General features: G+C 43.0%; 1 protein-coding gene across 2 annotated transcripts in view; it reads left to right on the top strand.

Moving 5' to 3' along the window:
- The first annotated feature begins 1,792 nt into the window (after positions 1–1,792).
- The window catches only part of HMGA2 (high mobility group AT-hook 2), a 139,070-nt gene continuing 120,238 nt past the window's right edge, over positions 1,793–20,624 (top strand). For both annotated transcript variants that reach the window (XM_008148755.3, XM_028156452.2), the window contains exons 1-4: positions 1,793–1,823; positions 2,544–2,869; positions 5,467–5,553; positions 16,443–16,493. In XM_008148755.3, coding sequence (XP_008146977.1) covers positions 2,759–2,869; positions 5,467–5,553; positions 16,443–16,493 — 249 coding nt within the window. In that variant the 5' untranslated portion in view covers positions 1,793–1,823; positions 2,544–2,758. The remainder of the gene's footprint in view (positions 1,824–2,543; positions 2,870–5,466; positions 5,554–16,442; positions 16,494–20,624) is intronic.

Here is a 20,624-nt window from a genome sequence, read left to right as displayed (position 1 = left end):
AAAAAAAGCTAAGGATATAATGCACCCAGTATAAAAGTTGCTGGCTGAAATCTTCAATGACCACTCTTACAGTGGCTCTCGGAATTGTGTCTCTATAGTCCCTGCAAAAAGGAAGCAAACAAAAACATACCCAGAAGCCCATTTAGCCTGTGTATGTAAAAGGTGCACACCCCAGTGCGAATGTGAGCCAATGAAAAAGGCGTGCAAACTTGGCCGTTAGGCAATGTCACTGCAATGGTTAGCACTCAAAATTTCAAACCCTTTGATGAAGATACCATCTTTCAGCCAAGCCCTGGCAGAAAACCTTTGATTCCTGTTAGACCCTCCCTCCCCAAGTCAGCTGCTGGGCTCCATCCGGAGGGATGGGGGCTCTCCCTCTCCATCACAGCTAAGCGTTCCCAGACCCAGGAGAAACCCTGGGTTTCTGCAGGGCACTCAACGTGCAGCTAAGTGTCCCAGCTCTGCAAAGGGCAGCTGGAAATGAATTTAAAATGGCAACGCGGACCAATCAGCGCTGCCTCACCGCAGCAGACATTAACACGCACCTCCTCCACAGGCTCAGCGGAACCTGGCGGTGCCTAACTCCCTGCTTAGGGCTGTAAAGTAGGCGTTTTTATTCCACGGTGGTCTGTATTTTTTTTTTTTTTTTGGGGGGGGGGAGGAGTCTTCCTCGGGTGAAAGTTTTTATTTTGGAATTAATCCAAAATAATTTTAGGTTGGATGTGTGAAAACCTAAACCTATTTTTTTGTGTGTGTTTTTTGTTATTCAAGGATGAAAAGAGGCACATTTTAAAATGTACTCCACCTTTTTAAGCTGGTCTGTGGTCATTATGGTGTTCACATAACTCTGAAACAGCCGAAGCTATAAAATTAGGACTTAGCGGAAAGGGAGTTCCTAAAGAGGAGGTTAAGTCGAGGTAAAATGAGAGAGTTGGACAGTTGGCACAATTGTGATGTTAGGAAGCATAGGAGGTCCTCGCTCGGGGTAACCCCTCCACCCTGCTAGCGCTGGAACCCCGTGTGTAGCGCCAGCCGGGTAGGGTGGGGGGAGACTTCGCGTTGCCTCTCCTCTTTCCGGGAGAAAAAAATTTCAATGAAGAGAGTGGCGCGCTCGGCGTGCGTGTGTGCACATTGTTTGCATGTGTGCATGTATCTGCTAATGTGCAGATATACATCTGCGTGCATGTGTGCATGCAAGTTCGCACATGTTTACGTGTGTGCTTGTGCATGCATGTGCCTGTGCAAGTGTGCACATGTATCTCCGTGCACGCAGGTACCTGCGTGCATATCTGTGTGTTTGTGTGTGCGCACACCCGCGTCGGGTCCCGCGATCTGTGATGCGGGCATTCCCAAGCAGAGCAGGGCTGCCAGGGGCCAGCTCCTACTCCTCTTCAGTTCCTTCTCACTCACGGGGACCAGGAACTCTGCGGCGCGCGCCGCTGAACTCTTCCTGCAGAGTGTTGGCTCCGCATGGTGGAGGTGCAGGTAAAAGGCCAAGCCCCTAAATGGCTCTTGGGCAGTCACATTCCCGCGCCTTCCTCGGACAACCGCCCAGGGGCGACCTCGGGCGGCGGGAGGGGCGCGGCCAGCGGCGAGCCGGCTCGGGATCGCCGGCCTGTCCCTTTAACCTCGCCGCCGGGCGGGAGCACGTGAGCGGTGCTCCGGGTGGCACCCGGGCGCCGCCGCCGCCGAGGCAATTGTATTTAGAGCGCTGCCTCTGGCCCACGGCCAGGCGCCTCGGCTCGGCGGTCCGCCTGGCCTCCCTCCTCCCCGTACTTTTCCTCCAGCGCAGCCCCCTCCTCTTCATCCGCCCACTGTTAGAGGTGGGCACTACCCCCACCCCTACCCCACCGCCCCCTCCCCAAGCGCGCGCGCGCACGCGTACACACACACACACACACACACACACACACACACTCATCCCACTTGAATCCTGCGGCAGGAACTCAGAAAACTTCCAGCCCGGGCGGAGCGCACTTGGTGCAGGACGCAGGAGCGAGCAGCCGGTCCCCCTCCAACGCTCCGGTGCCGCTGCCGCCTGCTCTCGCCACCCGAGGAGGCGCGGTGCCACCCGCTTCTCACCCCTCCTCGGCGCTCAGTGCCCGACCCGGTCCCGGCAGAATCTCCCCATCCTCCTTGGCTTTCCGACTGCCCGAGGCGCTAGTTGTTTTCTCTCTCTCTCTTTCTTTTTCTTGCTCTGCGAGCGCCGGAGCGGGGGGAAGAGGAGGAGGAATTTTTTTTTTCCCCCGCCTAACATTTCAAGGGACACCATTCACTCCAAGTCTCTTCCCTTTCCAAGCTGTCCCCGAAGTGCTCCCGGTGATCGCAACTCCTGATCCCAACCCGAAAGGGGTGCCTCCCCACTTCAAACCCTCTTTTTCTTCTCCCCCAACTTTCCTCCTCCTCTCGCTGCCTCCACCGCCACCTCCACCGCCACCGCCACCGCCACCTCCACCACCTCCGGCACCCAACCACCGCCGCCGCCGCCACCGGCAGCGCCTCCTTCTCTCCTCCTCCTCCTCCCCTCTTCTCTCTTTTGGCAGCCGCTGGACGTCCGGTGTTGATGGTGGCAGCGGCGGCGGCTTAAACAGCAGCCCGCGCAGCACGCCAGCGTTCGCTCCCTCCGCCTCCTTCTCCAGCCCCACCGGCTGCCCTCCCGAAAGGTGCCGGGCCGATTGGGGGCAGCTGAGGCGAAGCGGCTGCAGCGGCGGTAGCAGCGGCGGAGGCGGCGGCAGCGGCGGAGGCGGCGGGAGGCAGGATGAGCGCACGCGGGGAAGGCGCCGGGCAGCCGTCCACTTCAGCCCAGGGACAACCTGCCGCCCCCGCGCCTCAGAAGAGAGGACGCGGCCGACCCAGGAAGCAGCAGCAAGTCAGTACCCTGGCGGGGTGGGAGCCCCAGACCGCCTTCGCCCCCCTCTGCGAGGGCCCCGCGACGCGCAGCCACTCGCACGCGGGAGTCCCGGCCGCCGCGGCCGCCACGCGCTGCCCGCCGGCCGGGGGAGGTGCTGCGGGACCCCGTGCGCGGCGGAGCCCGGGACGCCCGCGCCCCTCCGGGCGGGGAGGTGGGGGGGGCCGGGCCGGGCGGCGGGATGGAGGCGGGAGGTGGGGTCGGGGGGGAAGCAAGCGCGTCCTCGGACTTTCGCTATTGTGCACCGTCCCGAGTGTCGCGGTGGCTCCCGGTGCCTTGGAAGCGGCCGGGGTCCGACCCTCCGGGGCTCGCAGGCGCTTTCCTCGCCGCTTTCCAATTGCCCCGGGGGAAGGAAGGGCGAGGGGCTAGGATGCTCTGGAGGGGCTGAAGTCCTGGGGGCCGTTCAGGGGCTCTTTCTCCCGCCACCCCGGGCTGCTTAGCGGGCCTGGGTCTGGGACGCCGCAGCCGCCCCCGTGGCGCCTTCCCCAAGTGCTTGGTGGCCGGAGACTCGCGCGCTCCCGACAAAGAACTCGCGGGCCGCCCGGTCCTCTCTGTGCTCTTTAAATGCGGCGGCGCCGCCGAGGTGTCCCGGGAAAGGGGCTCCCGGGGCGTCTGGGTCCCGCCAGGGACGGGATTAGCTCGTTTGGCCAAGGGCGCGAAGGAAAGCAACGTCCGAGAGAGTGCACTGTAAGCTAGGGTCCCTTCCTCGCCGAGCGCCCCGTCTCCCTTTTGCCCCTAGATCCCGCGCCTCAGAGCTTCAGACATTGAATGTGTTACTACGGGGCCATGGGCTGGGGGTTGGGAGGGGAAGATCGAGGGGCGCCCGGGACCCCGCGGAGCGGAGGGTTTTGTCTGCGGATGCAACCAATTAAGCGTGCAGCCGGCGCTTGCAAGGCTGCGCGCAGCGCCCAGGGCGGGGGGGTTTTGTTCGCTGCAATTCCCAAGCCTTGGCGGGCAGGGCTGGAGCGGGACGTGTCCATTGAGAACATTTAAACTTCGCTTCCGCGGGCTTTTAAAACTTCTTCATTCCTTCGCCTTAAAGAGCTTCCTTCATGGCAAATAGGCTGGTTAGAAAATTACCCCCGGGTCCCAGAGCCGCCCGAGAGCACGGCGGGGGTATCGAACAATGTTGGCTTGCCAGCGCGTTTTAGAAAAACGGGGAGGGCTGTACCTTTTTGAAATCATCAAAGGAAACCAGCCCATCGAGAGGCCCCCGCGTTTTCCCGCTCTGCCCCGGCGACACTTCGTACCGCGCTCGGACCCTACACCTCCCAGCTAGTCCCTGCCCGTCCCCCCCGCCCTCGTCTCCCGCCCGCCACCCAGCTCTCTCTAGCTCTTCTAATTGCCTCCCGCCTCCAGAAAATAATGGAGAAGAAATTGCAGTGGGGTCTGGAGGTGATGGGAGGTTTTACCTTTGAGTTAAGGCAGAGTTCACAAAGAAAGGAAAATGTGTCTCCGATGTGTTTGCTCCGGATGTGCCCACTGGCGCTAGTGGTCCCACGGAAGCTTTCGGTAAACCTTCCCCAGATTCTCTCAGTAGGACGCGAATTTTCATTGAGGACTTTCATGAGTTTTAAGTTAATTAGTCTCATTTAATCACCGAATCCGAATGAAATGTAATTGGATGATTCACTGGATAAATATTTAGGAACTGGAATATTAATCATCACATCCTTTTAACCACTTGAGTATTTACTACTTGGCATAGAAGCCATTTAAAGTTTTGCTAAACCTATTGATAGTTTCAATTTCTCCTTCCCAGACACTTCCATTCCTCCCTACTACGCCCCCCCTCCCCCCCTATTTTTCTCCAGTTCACCCCCATAAGCAGTTTTCTCAAAAGAAAGTTTTGGGGAGTTTGTTCGTTTTTATCAAAAGGTATTTAAATTTAGACTAGAGACCATGCCTGAATCTCTAAAAGGAAGTGGAGAATTGAAGCAATTATCTAGATAATTCAAGCAAAACCTCCCACAACAGATTTAACATAATTATTTGGAAATTTTAAGGGGAATGGAGTTGTTTTGAGTTGAAGAACTTGGATAATTGCTCCAATATTTCACTCAATGTGTTGACTACAATGCAGATATATAGAGATGATTAAAAACCATCTTTCAGTAGGGAAGATTGTTGAAATATTTATGATGTTAGCTTCCTATTTCTGTTAGACATTTTAGTACAATGGCCAGTAGTATTTGTGTAAAATGCTTATGGATGAGTTGCCAAATGCATAGCCATGCAACCTTTTCACCTTAATGTATGACTTTCTTTCTAGAACATGCAAACTTGTCATCCTTTGTTACCTTGGTAGGGTTGGAATGGAATCTAGTTTTCATATGTAAAATACCGTTTCCTCTGTGAACCCTTGGATTAAAAGGGTAGTTATTGCCCCTTTCTGAAAACTCTGAGTCATCATTACTATTTATGCTTGAACTGAGTGTGTTCCAACAGTCCAGTGGAGCAGCACATGCAGAAAATGTAACTATAGAGTCAGGGTCAATTTCTTGCAGACATGCTTGCCACAAGAACATTTTTATTTTGTTTTTTTTCTCCATAATTAGGAGCCAACTGGCGAGCCCTCTCCTAAGAGACCCAGGGGAAGACCCAAAGGCAGCAAAAACAAGAGTCCCTCCAAAGCTGCTCAAAAGGTGAGATTGCTCAAGTCAAGTCTTCCCAACTTTCTCAACTCCCACGGGAACCTCCCTGCAAATTTCCCATCCTAGACCCACACTCAAGGATTTGTCTTAACTGGTTAACCCAAGACTCATTTCCAACCCTTGATATGAATAAGATTTCTAAGCAAATGCTTAGCATAGAAAGTTCATGAAGAGGCTTCCGTGTTGTTTTTAAACAATCACCAAATAATACGAAACTTAAAATGGGGTTGGGAGGGTGAGGAGGGGGAGTGGTGAATGACACATTTAAGGTTTGGGCCAGTTATGAGATAGTTAAATACAAACCAAAGCTATAGATTTTGTAATTTTCTTTAAAAGTAATAAAGATTAATTTACTTTGTGCTTATTTAAAAGACTACTGCAAAACCAAAATCCCCTATTAAAATTAAGCACTTTATCAAATAGATGATAATTAGAAGTAAATCCAATTATGAAATACTGGAAAAAATATGACTTTTACAGCTTTAAATTTGATGATAAAGTATACTGTTTGCTTACAATAAGCTTGCAATATATTATAATCTCTCAAAAAGCCTTTCCATCAGGTGATATAGAAATGCACTAAATGGAACAATGACAAATTTTTTAAACAAATATTTGACTCACTGTATTTTTTGGGGGGGCAGGATAGAATCCAGTCAAGTATAATTTCCAATGTTATTCTTTATAAACATTGAATTGTAGTGTAAAATAACTTATGTTGCTTTTATTTGAGCTAGAAAAGAGGAAATATCTCAGGGTCAATTCATATATAGAGGGTGACTATAAAATTTACATGTTTTAGCCTTATAAATAAATCTGAAAAAAATGTTCTGTATTTTATCTGTAGGTTTGTATACTAGTTAAAAACAAAGATTCACAATTCAGGAGTCCATTTGAGTACACCATGTACAGTATTTGCTAGAAAGGACTATATGGTCATCATTTGGGGATTAATGTTTTATGTGGTTTTTCTATGATTATGGGCACTTACCATAACATATGTGATGGTTTTCATGTTGTAAACTGTCATAGCAACCAGTGATACATATAAAATTATTTAGGGTATAGCTATGATGTTTTCATCTGTTTTATTTTAATAGTCTTAAACAGAGTTGAACGAGCAGGTTTCTAATATATTTAAATCTAACACCTCAGAATGAAGATGGCTGACTCACATTTAATCAATAAACTTTCAAGTAGCTCTAAACTACCTTCTCATTTAAAAGTGACAATACATAATCTTGTATTCCTGACCTAAATACTTTCAGTTACAATTTATTGATTTATTAAGTTTATTAAAAAAGGCTCATTTAACAGTTTCTTTTTAATGTAGCACAGTGTGTGATTTACCTAACTTAATTTCACTTTAATGAGATGCAAAGGGATATCTTGGTAGATAGCTAATATACATTTAGACTATGATGTACTTGCTCTAAAAGATGCATCGTTATAACATCTCCCAGAAAGAAACCTGTTAATCTCATCTTAAATTATGTAAAATGTAATACAAAAGAAGGAAAAGGAATTACCTTTCGGATTTCATTGTATTACATGTTTTCCAATGTAAAGAGATGCTTCTATCACCATTCATTTTGAACAGTTTACCATTGACTAACAAAATCTTCATTGAGTAGGAGAGCTGAGACTTGTGCCTAATTTACCACCTAAAACCAAATACCAAAAAAGTTGATCTCTTCCCAAGTAAGGTATGATTTCTTTTTAGTTACTTTTATGATGGGCATTTACAATGACCCGAATTAGACCACTCATCTCTCTGTTAGTTCTGTATGCATACATATTACAACTTCCAAAACAAAAGTAGACTTTCTTTTTCCCAAAGAAATGTTTCCCTGAAATCTCTTATTCTTCCAGACAAAATTCTTTCACACAACTGTTAAAGTCCCCCTTCTAATAAAAGTGAATAAATATATTTGCCAATAACACGACTGTTATATTTCTTCAGTTTTATAAATTATGCTTCATTTGGAGAAGATAATACTTTGCAAAACAATGAATGACATTGATGAATTGTTCATGGCATGTGTAAACTTAAGGTATTTTCACTTTCAAATCAGTATTTATCAAGTTTGCTGCTACCCTCTATAAACATAATTATCAAACATATATTGTATTCTAACAAAACATATGTTTATAAGTATTTTGAAAAGGACTCTTTTTTAAGAAATAGTTATATTGTTCATAACAAGTAAGATAAACATATCCTGCTAGACTGACCAGAGTAGATGTGAGCAATCTTCTATGATTAATAAATTGGTTATTCTCCTGAACACTGTGACTCATCAAAATGAAAACAGTGTAACAAAAACTGGTAAGTATATAAGAGAATAGATTCTAAAACTAGAGAAGCTGCAGTGAACATTAGAATCCATGATGTGTGTTTAAACTTTCTTGCTGCTTGGAGTTCCTTGACTTACAAAGTTTATGTTTGGGCTCAGTAATTGGCCTTGGGGCATTTGAAAACAAAACTGCTCATCGGAAAATTAGCAGTGTGAAACTTGACAATGCATGTAGAGCGTGGCAAGACCAAGTGCTTGACTACTAAATTAGCTATCACTTTGATTTCAGGCCATAGTCAATATAAAGTTGATCTGTGTAGTATAAAACAAACTTTTCTAAAAACACAATTTGTCAGGCTTGGAATTTTGGGGAGAGAAGATAATTCTCACATTTGCTTCTATTCCATTATGACAAATTCCCATAGATGACCATATGTAGCAATTCTAGTCCTTAGAATTCTAATCTGAGTGCTCAAAATTTGTCCCTGAACTAGTTTCATATTGTTATCTTAAAAGAAACTGGGAGCTAATGTTTTCCTGAATACTTTATTCATGTGTGTGTAAGTCTGTGTGTATGTGTGTGTGTGTGTGTCTTGACCCTTTTATTTATGTTTTAGTTTGAGATATACCTGTAACCAGTCGCCTCTTAATTTCCTTTTTGTTTTGTTTTGTTTTCCTCTCATGTTTGTGCTGGATGGAAAGATTTTGTATTTTCACATTACCCATGTTTGGGGAAAAGAAAGATATCCTCTCCTAATGTTTGGTTTAAGGTTTTTGTTGTGGCTCTTTAATCATGAGAGAATACTAGAGGGGTTGTCATTAATTCTCTAGTGTTTAAGGTCACAAGTCAAATTCATCTCCAAGTCTCAAGCCAATTCTCATTTATGTACTTGTAAGGGGGAAATTTTTAGATTGAATTAAATGTTTTTCTTTATTGATTAAGGTATTACATATGTGTCCTTAACTCCCCCCCCCCCGCCCCCGCTCATGCCCTCACCCCCCTGGTGTCTTTGTCCATTGGTTATGCTTATATGCATGCATACAAGTCCTTTGGTTGATCTTTCCCCCTTACCCCCACCCTCCCCTGCCTTCCCTCTGAGGTTTGAGCATTTGATTGATGCTTCTCTGTCTCTGGATCTGTTTTTTGTTCATCAGTTTATGTTGTTCATTATATCCACAAATAAGTGAGATCATGTGATATTTATCTTTCTTTGACTGACTTATTTCGCTTAGCATAATGCTCTTCAGGTCCATCCATGCTGTTGCAAATGGTAGGAGTTCCTTTTTACAGCAGCGTAGTATTCCATTGTGTAGATGTACCACAGTTTTTTAATCCACTCATCTGCTGATGGGCACTTAGGCTGTTTCCAAATCTTAGCTATTGTAAATTGTGCTGCTATGAACATAGGGGGCTTAGATCCTTTCTGATTGGTGTTTCGGATTTCCTGCAGCTATGAACATAGGGGTGCATAGATCCTTTCTGATTGGTGTTTCTGATCAGTAAATTTTGTTTGGGATATATTCCTAGAAGTGGGATCACTGGGTCAAATGGGAGTTCCATTTTTAGTTTTTTGAGGAAACTCCATACTGTTCTCCACAGTGGCTGCACCAGTCTGCATTCCTACCACCAGTGCATGAGGGTTCCTTTTTCTCCGCATCCAGATTGAATTAAATTTTAATAGAAGGAAATTGCATACCAAAAAGATCTCATGTGTGAGGTAGCCCCCTTCATAATGTCATAGATTTTCTTGAGTTGCATTTTGAACAGACCTAGAGAGCAAAGTGTGGAACGAAAATATCTGGGTAAAGGATGTATGTATGATTCAAATAATGTGTTCAGATTAAGATTTAATATATCTTCTATTTACCTGATATTAATTGGGTACTATAAAGGCAGATTTGTGCTCCTTCTAATCACATTCCCAGAAGTGTGCTTTAGTTTTGATAAATGCTTACTAATGCCAGTCATAGATATTTATACTAGGGCGAGAGATTGTTTTACTCGTCATTTCAGATAAATGTCAGAGCATAATGCTGAGTGAGGACAAGATTTTTTCCCAATACAGTAGGCTCAATTAGAGAGAGTAACCAAAGGCATTATTATAGGTAAGTTGGAGAAAAGATGGTTTGAGAAGTTATCATAGAATTCCAGCCTATGATTTCTATGTTACTAGTATGATTTAGTTTGATTCCTTTGTGTTTTAGTGGGGAGGTAATTCCCACTGGGATCCAGGACTCTAATATGCAAATGAATCCAGGCAGGTAGAATTATGAAAAGCCCAGTTATTGTCTCCATTGTCATGATATTTTAGGCTGACTTACCTAAACAATTGACTCATGTTTTTCACTTCACTTTTCCAGGGAGGACCAAGCCTTACTGCATCAGTAAATTTTGTCTGGCAATGCCTTTGAGTCATCATAGATTATGATCCAAATATGGGAGAGTCAAGTACATCTGAATTATTTCATGAAGTAATGTTATTTCAGGGGAGTCATAATTCTCATTCTCTGCAAGCTATCGTTCTTCTCAACTTTTTTTCATCAATAGCTCCTCATTACTTTGACTGACCTACAAACAACCGTGGCTTGTGTTTATCTCCCAAGTCTCAGCAGATCATTTTGCTAAGGAGGTACAACATGCCAGATTGGTATTCTATATTGCATTTCAGTTCTTCCTTGAGAATAGATGGATGCTAGAGAGCATTTTAGTAGTATGTCAGTTAAGTCATTCAAACCTATCTTGTCTTGTTAGTTGACTTTCTGCAATTTCCAGAAAGTCACCTTGGGACCACATAGCTTGGCACAATGGTGGAACAAATGAATTTCACTATTCTAGACTCTGAATTTTTTAGTTATGAATTCTTATTCTGCCAACCAGGAGGAGAAGGTGGATGAGAACTTACATTTTAGGCTGTTGTTTTATTCGATATTGCTTAATATACTGCACAGTTTTGGATGACACCTCCTAATTAATTTATCGAGGAGTAGTGCAGTCATTTTCTTTTCTCCAGGATAAAGGAAGGGGCAGTTTGCTCAGAAGGTAACCCCTATGAACTCTTGCATCATTGATGCTGATTTTTCTGATTACAGAAGAGGTGGAGGGACAGTATCAGGAAGAGAATCTTAAACTTCGAAGATAATTTTTCTGGTCTTTTTGGCCTTGGTTTAATTTAGTGTTTGCATAGGTGAAGATAGGGGTGTGTAAATAATGCGATGAGAGTTGACCATGAGGGCTTCCTTGGTTAAAATGAGCACAGACTCCAGTGGAGGATAGAATGTACTGACAGTTCCTATTGGAAAACATGGAGTCATGGCAAACTTGCCGTATCTTTTTAAGACCAAAAATGGTTGCGCTTAAGTTTTGGAAACCCATAGACCTGGATTATCAAAAACGTAAAATGAGAGTTACTCAGTGCTTAGTCTGACCGGTCAGTCCAGGTGATTTTAATGCCATTGCACGTTGATTTACACTGTTTATATTTGTAAAGGAAAAACTGAAAGAAGCAAAATGTGACTTTCTAAACTTCAGATAGTTGGTTCCATATGCTCTTCAGTCTGCAGGTCTTAGTCTAAACTTTTCCACCTATCTTCTATCTATCTATCATTCTATCTATCTATCTATCTATCTATCTATCTATCTATCATCGATCTATGTGTCAATCATCTAGCTATACCTATATACATGCATACAGATACATGAAAACCAAACAAGGTGCTACTACGCCTAAATATTTTTCTAGCTCTTTTTTGTTGTTGTTCAGATCCACGGATTGATTAAGGAAGGGAGAGTTCTGGCTTTCATGCATTATCACAGTACATATAAAATATGATGAGAGCATTTAGATTAGCAAAAAATGAATAGCGATCTAAATTTGATCCAGAAGTCAGAACTGGATGATTCTCTTGGTTCCCAATTCCAGCTCCTGTCCATGTCTTTATAGGAAACTTGGAAATGTACTTTTAACTACTCACTTGTTTCTCACCCTAGAAGGTTTTGATTTTTTAAAAATTCACCCATGGCTATTTTACTTCATATGGGAACATCTCCCAAAAGTAACAGACCCCCGATTGCCTTGAAATCAGATTGGGTCTCAGCCATAGTTACAAATGTGGGTAGATGGCTTAACCTCCCATTTGTGAAACAGGGGAGGAAGATGATGCTCAGAAAACCACTATGGAAACGTACAGAACTGGGAGGTACTTTTTTTAAGGGTAACAGTTTAAAATGTGGAGGGCAGAAGAAATTACATTTGCGTACCTTCTAAATGCTGTCACTTTTGTCAGGCACTATACAATATACTATATTAGCTCCTTTCATCCTCTGATGTAGGCATTTGGTCTTCATTTCACAAATGAGAAACTGACACATCTAATGTTCAACTCTAGCAAATGGTGGTGCCTGGATTTGAATTCAAAATCTCCTCCTAAACTTGTGATCTTTCCTGTATTACATGCAACTTGTCAAATATTTTATAAGATATTTGCCAGGAGACTGTTATCTTCTGTAACCTGAAATGCAGGTTGGAAGTTAGGTTTTGAGAAACCTTTGGATGGCAGCTCTTTACAAACTTATAAAGGGGCTGCGGATGCGTGCCACAGAACTCTGTCCCCCAAACAAACCACAGGGCTATGCTTTTGGAGGTCATAAGACACCCGGAAATTTTCTTAACTTGTTAAAGATGAAATGCTTTTTTAAAGTCTTACCCACAAGTCCTACCAAGCTGCAGAATTCTGATAGCAAGAGGGAAACAAGACACACACGTGACATAAACAGCAGTGTTTCTTTCGTTCCTTCCTTCCTTCTTCGGTAAATACATAGTGAGCATGTCTTGTGCACCAGGCAAAGCACTCATTCAAATTCAGGAGTTATACTTGCTAGATGAATTTCCTTTCTTCATTATTTTTTAAGTGTAGAATGCATTTAAAAGCTTGCGGTATCAGAACTCCTTAGGGAAAGAAATAATTACATTTCCCATTTAGCATTTCTCCCAGCTCTCATGAACTTGCTTCTGAGTATATTATAAAATTAAAGATTCAGGTCTGAATCTAAACTTTTTAAACAAATCAATACGAATGAGGACAAGCAGTAACACTTTTAACAAGATATGATATGATAGTTGCAAATAGTATAACAATGCCAGTCATGGTCTGACATTTCAGTTCTTCCAAATGTAGAATTTCTGCTTCCCCTCCCAGATAAGCAGGAAACATTTAGAATGAGTTTTTTTGTGTGTCAATTATACGTGGGTTTGCAGTATAGAACCCCATTCCACCCTGGCAAAGGAAAACCAAATATACCCCTCCACGGTATACACATGTTGACATATTAAAAACAAAACAAGATCCCAGAATGTTTTGTTTGTCTTCTATGGAAAAATAATATCCTGGAGAGCATTAAACACAGGATGGGGAGGGGGAGGGGGGAGTTAAAGTCTGTGCTTTGCAATATGTAAAAGCCCTGGATCTATGCTGGTTTACAAACTAAAATCCTAACTTGTTTTGCAGCCTCCGTGAGGTTTGATCAGAATGATTAAATAATGTGGGTTTTAAGGAACAATGAAAACCTCCCAGATCGAGGCCGCACAGCACAGCTAATGTGTTTCTTCTAGATGGAGTCTCAGAAGAGGGTTTCGGTTTACATGTAACACTGGCCTGAAGACCATGCAGCAGGTCTGCTTTTTACAAGTCCAAGTGACAGTGTGATATTTTTTGCCCTTTGGAAAATGGTGCGAATTTTGTTTTTGAATGGGCTTTTCGTAAATGAGATGCTCATTTTAAAATCCTCTGATTTGCAGGGCTTTCTCTCTGAGAGATTTGCTTTCTCTGACTTTTGAAGTGCAGTGAAACCCTTTTAGAAAACAACCCTCTCTTCCACAGAGTTTAGTTAGATGCATCCGGACCACATCATGGCCCCTGGCACGTCACAACTGTGCCGAGAAAGCCTGGTGTGCAGCTAGCCTTTAAGGTCAATAGCCCCCTCCCCTCAACCCTACCTCTCACCGCCAAGCCCATTAGGAAGGATTTCTATCTTCCATGTTGGTGTAATTTACTACCGGGTAAGTTATGCTCTCAAATACCAAATCAGACACTGCTTCTGTATTAAGGCAATTTTGTACTTGTGTAACTCACTATGTACTAGCCAAAGGGTTTCTTAAAAGCTTCATTCTAAAGGTGACAGGTGGGTGTAATGGAATATTTGCATTGACCGAATCTTCTGTGAGATTGGACTAACCTGAAGGAAAACTTTCCCTTTAAGAGTTCCATCTCCTTAGGAGGGAAGGAACATTTCTCGAGCACCTCATTTAGGGCGGGCACTTCACTCCTCACAGGAGGCATTATCTCCATTTCACATAGGAAACCAAATAGGGGTTTTCAGGGACTTGCCCAAAGTCCTAAAGTTAAATGTCAGAGCAGGGGTTTGAGTCTAAGCTTTCCAAAGAGGAGTCTGTGTTTCTGTTAAGATACTGCCCTCTCTCTCTGGGAGAACACCCAGAAAGAGGGTGTGGTTCACTGGGCACTCCAGGCTCTCACTGATCTCATTCATGCCCTTATGATTGAAGAACAACACCACTAACCCCTGACAGTAAGCAATTCCTCTGTGGAGCAACTGAAAAGTAGGAGACGGCAATTCAGAGCCCTCAGTCCCAGGGGTATAGACAAAGGCTCCACCAGGTTTCCTTCTGTTCTGGGAAATGAGCTGAATCTGTGACGCCTTTAGTTAATTAAAATATCTCCGCTTGGTAGCAAATGCCTGTGGGAAGGTTGCAGCCCTGCTGGGAGGTAGGAGCCCAGTCCTTAGAGCCCAACAGAACTGGGTTCAAATCCCAGATCTGCCATTTACCAGCTTTGTGTGTGCCCTTGAGTTGTTTACCTCCCCTATCTAAAACTTAGTTGCTCATCTGCACAATAAGAGAAAAAGTAATACCTACCTTGCAAGGCTCTTGTAAGGATTAAGATAACATGTGAATGACTTAGCCCTTTGCCTGGGGTATTTTAAATGCTAAATCAATGTGAACTAGCATTATAATTATGCAGAGTTTGGGTTAATGCATGGGACCTGTTGGAACCTAATGCCAGGCCAGGGAGTTATTATTTAGTAAGAAATCTTGTGGCTTATTCTGTATCTGTCTGTCTGTCTATCTATCTATCTATCTATCTATCATCTATCTATCTATCTATCTATATCTGTCTCAATCTATTTTTACCAGGCAGATTGAAGCGAGAAAGAGGAGATTCTCATTTGGCAGTGTAGACAGTTATAACAGGTAATTTTAGTATCATTGTATTAAGTGCCTACTGGCTGCTACCCCAGGTAACAAAAGTAAAATGCAAAACAAGTTATTCTGGCTCAGGTTACCTACATTTTTGTGTTCAGATAGCCTTGGGATGATTCTCATACACAGAAGAGTATGAACTAAGTGTTCTTTATCCTGTTTTTATAGAAGGTGTATGCAGTGTGTGTGTATGTGTGATATGTGTGTGTTGGTGTATTTGGGGATTGGAATAGGGTGATAAATGCAGGGAAAAATACTTGATAGAAAATTTAAAATTTTGACTCAAAGGGAAAAAATAACCATGATACCAGAAAAAAATCTATGAAGTAAAGCAATAAAACAAACTCAAAATAGAAAATATATTAATGCCATATCTGTGTTGAGTGGAGAGTTAATGTATACATTTATTATTATTTTAATATCCATAGTTTCCAATTCAAGGACAAATACTGATGCTTTCTCCCAGCTAATTTTCCCTCCGCTGTAAGTGAACTGATTAACAGGTGATTGTTTTTTGGCAAGGAATAGGGAATTAACTGTAGAAATAAGCAAATGTTTTTTAAAAATCAGAATCCTACGTCTTATTTATGTTTAGACTTGTTTTTGACTAGCAATGTAGGTAGAAGTGCCTTGTAAATTACAAAGCAATACACTAATATTAAATTTTGTGACTTTAGTGACATGGAAAGGAAATCATCGCTTAAAAAACATTAATTTTCTAAAATACTTTAGGTAATTGTGGATATGTGGGAGTCATTTTTTATTATGGATGGAAATAAAAGAAAATCACTCGAGGGGAGTCTTTTGTGGTCAGGGTTGTATCTGTTGACATCATACAATGAAAAAAACAAAAAAGAAGAATCAAAAAGGGAGAAGATGAACCTAAAAAAAGAAAGAGATGGTTAAAACAGTTCTTAATATCACCTCTGCAAGGCGGGGCATGCGCACTTCCAACGTGTGCCTTGGTGAGCCCTGGTCAGTGGTGTCAGGCAGGGAACCATGTGTGTGCCTTGGTGAGCCCTGGTGCATGGTGTCAGGCAGGGAACCATGTGTGTGCCTTGGTGAGCCCTGGTCAGTGGTGTCAGGAAACCATGTGTGTGCCTTGGTGAGCCCTGGTGCATGGTGTCAGGCAGGGACCCATGTGTGTGCCTTGGTGAGCCCTGGTGCATGGTGTCAGGCAGGGAACCATGTGTGTGCCTTGGTGAGCCCTGGTCAGTGGTGTCAGGCAGGAAACCATGTGTGTGCCTTGGTGAGCCCTGGTGCATGGTGTCGGGTAGGCAACCATTTGACTTCCTTTTTCATTTTGCAGAAAGCAGAAGCCACTGGAGAAAAACGGCCACGAGGCCGACCTAGGAAATGGGTGAGTAATAAGAAACAATTTCTACTTTTGTCTTCTAATGAAAAGTTTCTGTTTATTCAAATGAAAGTTACTTTTACTTTTTCAGTGTCATGCATGTCTAACTTCAGGTGCCATGAATCTTTGAAAGGGTTAAGGCGAGCGAAAGATTATCACCACTCCTTACCAGTAGGCTCCAGGAGCTGATTCAGAACACTTTTTTCCCCCTGGGAGTGACTCCTTTTTCTATCTCTTATCAACATGAAAAGAGTCTCCCCTCTTCCTTCAAGTCGGCTAACAATGAGATGACTTGTTCAGTGGGTTGCGTAACTAAGGTTAAAGGGTATTATGAAACTTCAGAAGTTGATTACAAATGGTGATAAAGTTCAGATGAAATGTGCTTGAGATAACTTTTTAACATTTTCTTTCTTTTTTGTTTCCTTTGTGGCTTTGCTCTAGACACATCTCATTTTCTAGGTGGCTTGCGCGTGCTGTTTTTTCCATATTGGCTTTGTTTAGAAAACCAAGTTTTAATTTCCAGTTTTTCTTGCTTCCCTTAGTCATTCTTACAGCCCGATGTTTGTTATCCACAGTGGCTTCCATGCGTATGCACTTGACCCTATAGGCACACGCATCTATTTGAGGCCAGACACTCAGTGATTGCTAAAGAGCTTCGCTCATTTTACCACTTGAACCTCCTCCCCTTTGCTGCTACGCTGCCATGTTCTTCTGGTCTGCCTTTCCCACGGACAGAAGAGAAAAGTCTTAAAAATGAATCAAACCGTTTGCCAAGAAAGAGAAAGGCACCCTCTATACATGGTATTGTCACTGATGGGATCTTTGTCTTTCCTTTTCTCTCTTCCTTGGTTTGTGCTTCAAAAACGTTTCTTTGCTGCTGTGCTGGATTCTATTTTCCTGTTAGTTTGCCATTTCTTCCTCTAAAGTTCTGCATCACGTTCTATTTATACCTGGGTATTGCTTTTCATTTAACTTATTCATCTTGTATTTTTTTTTCCCCTCTGCTCAACATGTGTTGGGATTAGATTTCTTAGAACAAGGAAATGGGGTTGATCTTTAGATTAAACACATCTCAGTGTTACAGCATAACCTTAAAGTAAGAGCATTTCATTCAAACTTCTGGTCAATAAGTGAATTCTCTCCAAACCCACCCACCAGGCGGTGATCATCTATGTTTGATTACCTTGAATGTTAGGGAACTCACCACCTCCTAAGGCTGCCTTTTCTTTCCTGGGAAGCTCAGAACATTAGAGAATTCTTCCATCTGACTCCCTCTTGCTTCTGCTCATTGTCCCTAGGCCTCTCTTCTGGGAATACACAGAGTAATTGTTTTCATTTTCACTCATGATAGCCCTTCCAATATTTGAAGACAATAGACATACACCCTTTTTCTCTTTTCTGGTTTGATTATCTCCAGTCCTTTCATTTATACCCTCTTCCCCCATAAATGAACATTCTTGTTACTCTCTTCTGAGTATGTTTGATTTTTAATCTTTTGAAATATACCACCCAGAATTAAGTGTCTGGGCTCTACAACCATTGGTTTATCACCTCTCTTGTACATAGGATTCTAGCTACCTATTATAACTTAATCAACCACCCCCAAACGTAATAATGTAAAAAAAAAAGCCCTTTTATGATGCCCGTGGGTTCTCTGGGTCAGGAGTATGGGCTGGGCACAGCAGAGAGGCTTGTCTCTGCTGCGTGATGTCTCAGGCCTCAGCTGGGAGGGCTCGAGCAGCAGGGGTGACGTCAGTGCTTGGAGCCTGGCATCTGGAGGCTTCCTCCCTCACAGTCTGGTGCTTTCGTGGGATTTGCTGAAAGTCTGGGTGCACTTGGGAATCACTGGAGCACCCACACATGTGCCCTTCCAGCCTTCAGACATGCACCCCGGCCTGCTGGAGGGAGTGTTCTGACCAGCGAGGAGGAAGCTGCAAGGCCTTTTTTGACTGACTCAGACGTCAAAAAGTGCACCTGGCATTCTACTCTCATGAGTGCTCTGTTAACTGAGGTGGTATGGGCATGCCTATTGAATATAGATCTGCCATTTTCAAGCATCAGAACTTTGAAAGGATATCCTATCCCATTGAACTGATCAATAAGAAAGACCTGTATAAACTTTCTAGTAGGCAACATAATAGAAAATAAATAACTCTTTGAAGTCATGAGATTAATTTTGCTAAAATGCAGTGAAATAGATTATAAGCAAATACAATGGAAGTTAACCATCACAACAGCTGTCAAGCCCCTCCAGCTTTATTGAGATGTAATTGACATATAACATTGTGTAAGTTTAAGGAATACAACATAGTGATCTGATACATTTTATACATATTGCCAAATGATTAGCACAGTAACATTGGTTAATACCTCCATCACCTCACATAATTACCCCTTCTCTTTTTGTGATGAGAACATTTAAGTGCATAATACAGTATTGTTGACTATAATCACCATGCTAGATCCCCAGAACTTATCCTATTATTGGAATTTATACCTTTTGACCAAATCTTCTCATTTGCCCCCCCCCCCCCCACCAGCCCTTGGCAACCACCATGCTACTCTCTGTTTCTAGAAGTTTAGCTTTTCTAGATTCCACATATAAATGATATCATACAATATTTGTCTTTCTCTCTTTGACTTATTTCACTTAGCACAATGCCCTCCAGTTCTATGCACCAAAATGGCAAGACTTCCTTCTTTCTTGTGGCTAAGATAGATAGATAGATAGATACACAGATAGATAGACAGATAGATATAGATACATACACACCCACACACCCACACACCCCACAGCTCCTTTATGCATTCATCTCTAGATGGACACTTAGGCTATTTCCATATCTTGCCTCTTAACTGGTCTTTCTACCTTTCATCTCCCCTACCTTTGGGCTATCCTACACTGTTTTCCCATTGATCTCCATAGGTTACAGTCATGTCACTGCTCTTCTCAGAATCTTTCTATGGTTCCACAGCTGCCCACTGAGTTAATGACAGCCTGCCTTAGCACTTTGAGATCTCTACAGTTTATCCCTCCTATCTTTACAGCTTTATTTCCTACTAATCATCTCCACACAACTGATGTTTCAGCCAAGCTGGGATAAAATATGGACTTATTAAAGGATCTGTGTGTTTTTTCTTCAATGAATTCTTGCTCATTTGGGGGAGATCTGGATTGCAGGCAGCTGATCTTCTGCTGGATAAGAAGCTGATGTGAGGCATCCACCACAGAAACTCTTGCCTTTCTGAGAATCATTGGGTCGTCCTCATTGACTCTCATGGTTTCTCATTGTTTCTGGCTGTCAGAATGGAAAATGTTATCTAGTGAATTGTTATATGCCCCTGACTTGTTCCCCAAAGAAGAGGTGTTTTACTCAGAAGAGGAAATAAAAGGAAATTGTATATTTTTTCTAGACAGCGTGTTTCCTCTTTGCTTGTATATATTCTGTTGGGTAGAGTATGCAGCCAGTCAGAGCAATACATTCAGTTTAATGGCATTCTTCACTGGAAAGCTTGTACCAAGGAAATAAATTATTGCATTTTCCATAGGAAATGGGCTTGTACTTTATAGTAAGTTCAATGCTTTCCAACAATGTCATTCACTGATTTCCTTGTGTTAGAGATATATTTTTCAATTGACTGGATTTACTAAGTACATGGTCTAAAAGCCAAACTGCTCCCCTGTTATTCTTTTGGGTGGTTTGTTTTGTTTTCAAGTTCTTTGCTTTAAAAAAGATGTCTTGTAAATCTTACAGTGTGGTGTAACAGGCCTGGAAAAACATGCCTACAGTGTGACCCTCCCATCTGATGTGATTGGGATCTGTATTTGGTAGGTTATTCAAAGGTTGATTAACCAAAAGTGTGTCCTAGTCGATGTAGGAGAAAAAGTTGTGTGAAGGAAGGAGAGAGAAGTAGGACCTAACTTTTCTCCTGCTCTTAACAGTTGGGAACTCAGGGTCTGGATTCTGATGGCTTGAGTTCAAATTCTAGACCATCACGTGACTAGTTATAATCTTGAGCAAATTACATGCCATTTTAAAGGTCCAGTTTCCTCATCCTTAAACATCTGGTAAGAGCAGTACATTTCTCAGCGTTGTTTAGAGGATTAAATAAGATAATGCTTGCAAAAAAAAAAAA

The sequence above is a fragment of the Eptesicus fuscus genome, chromosome 7 (assembly GCF_027574615.1).
Source record: "Eptesicus fuscus isolate TK198812 chromosome 7, DD_ASM_mEF_20220401, whole genome shotgun sequence".
In the NCBI taxonomy this organism is placed as follows: Eukaryota; Metazoa; Chordata; class Mammalia; order Chiroptera; family Vespertilionidae; genus Eptesicus; species Eptesicus fuscus.
The sequence above is the reverse complement of the archived record's forward strand: the minus strand, read 5'-3'. Positions and strand labels throughout refer to the sequence as shown.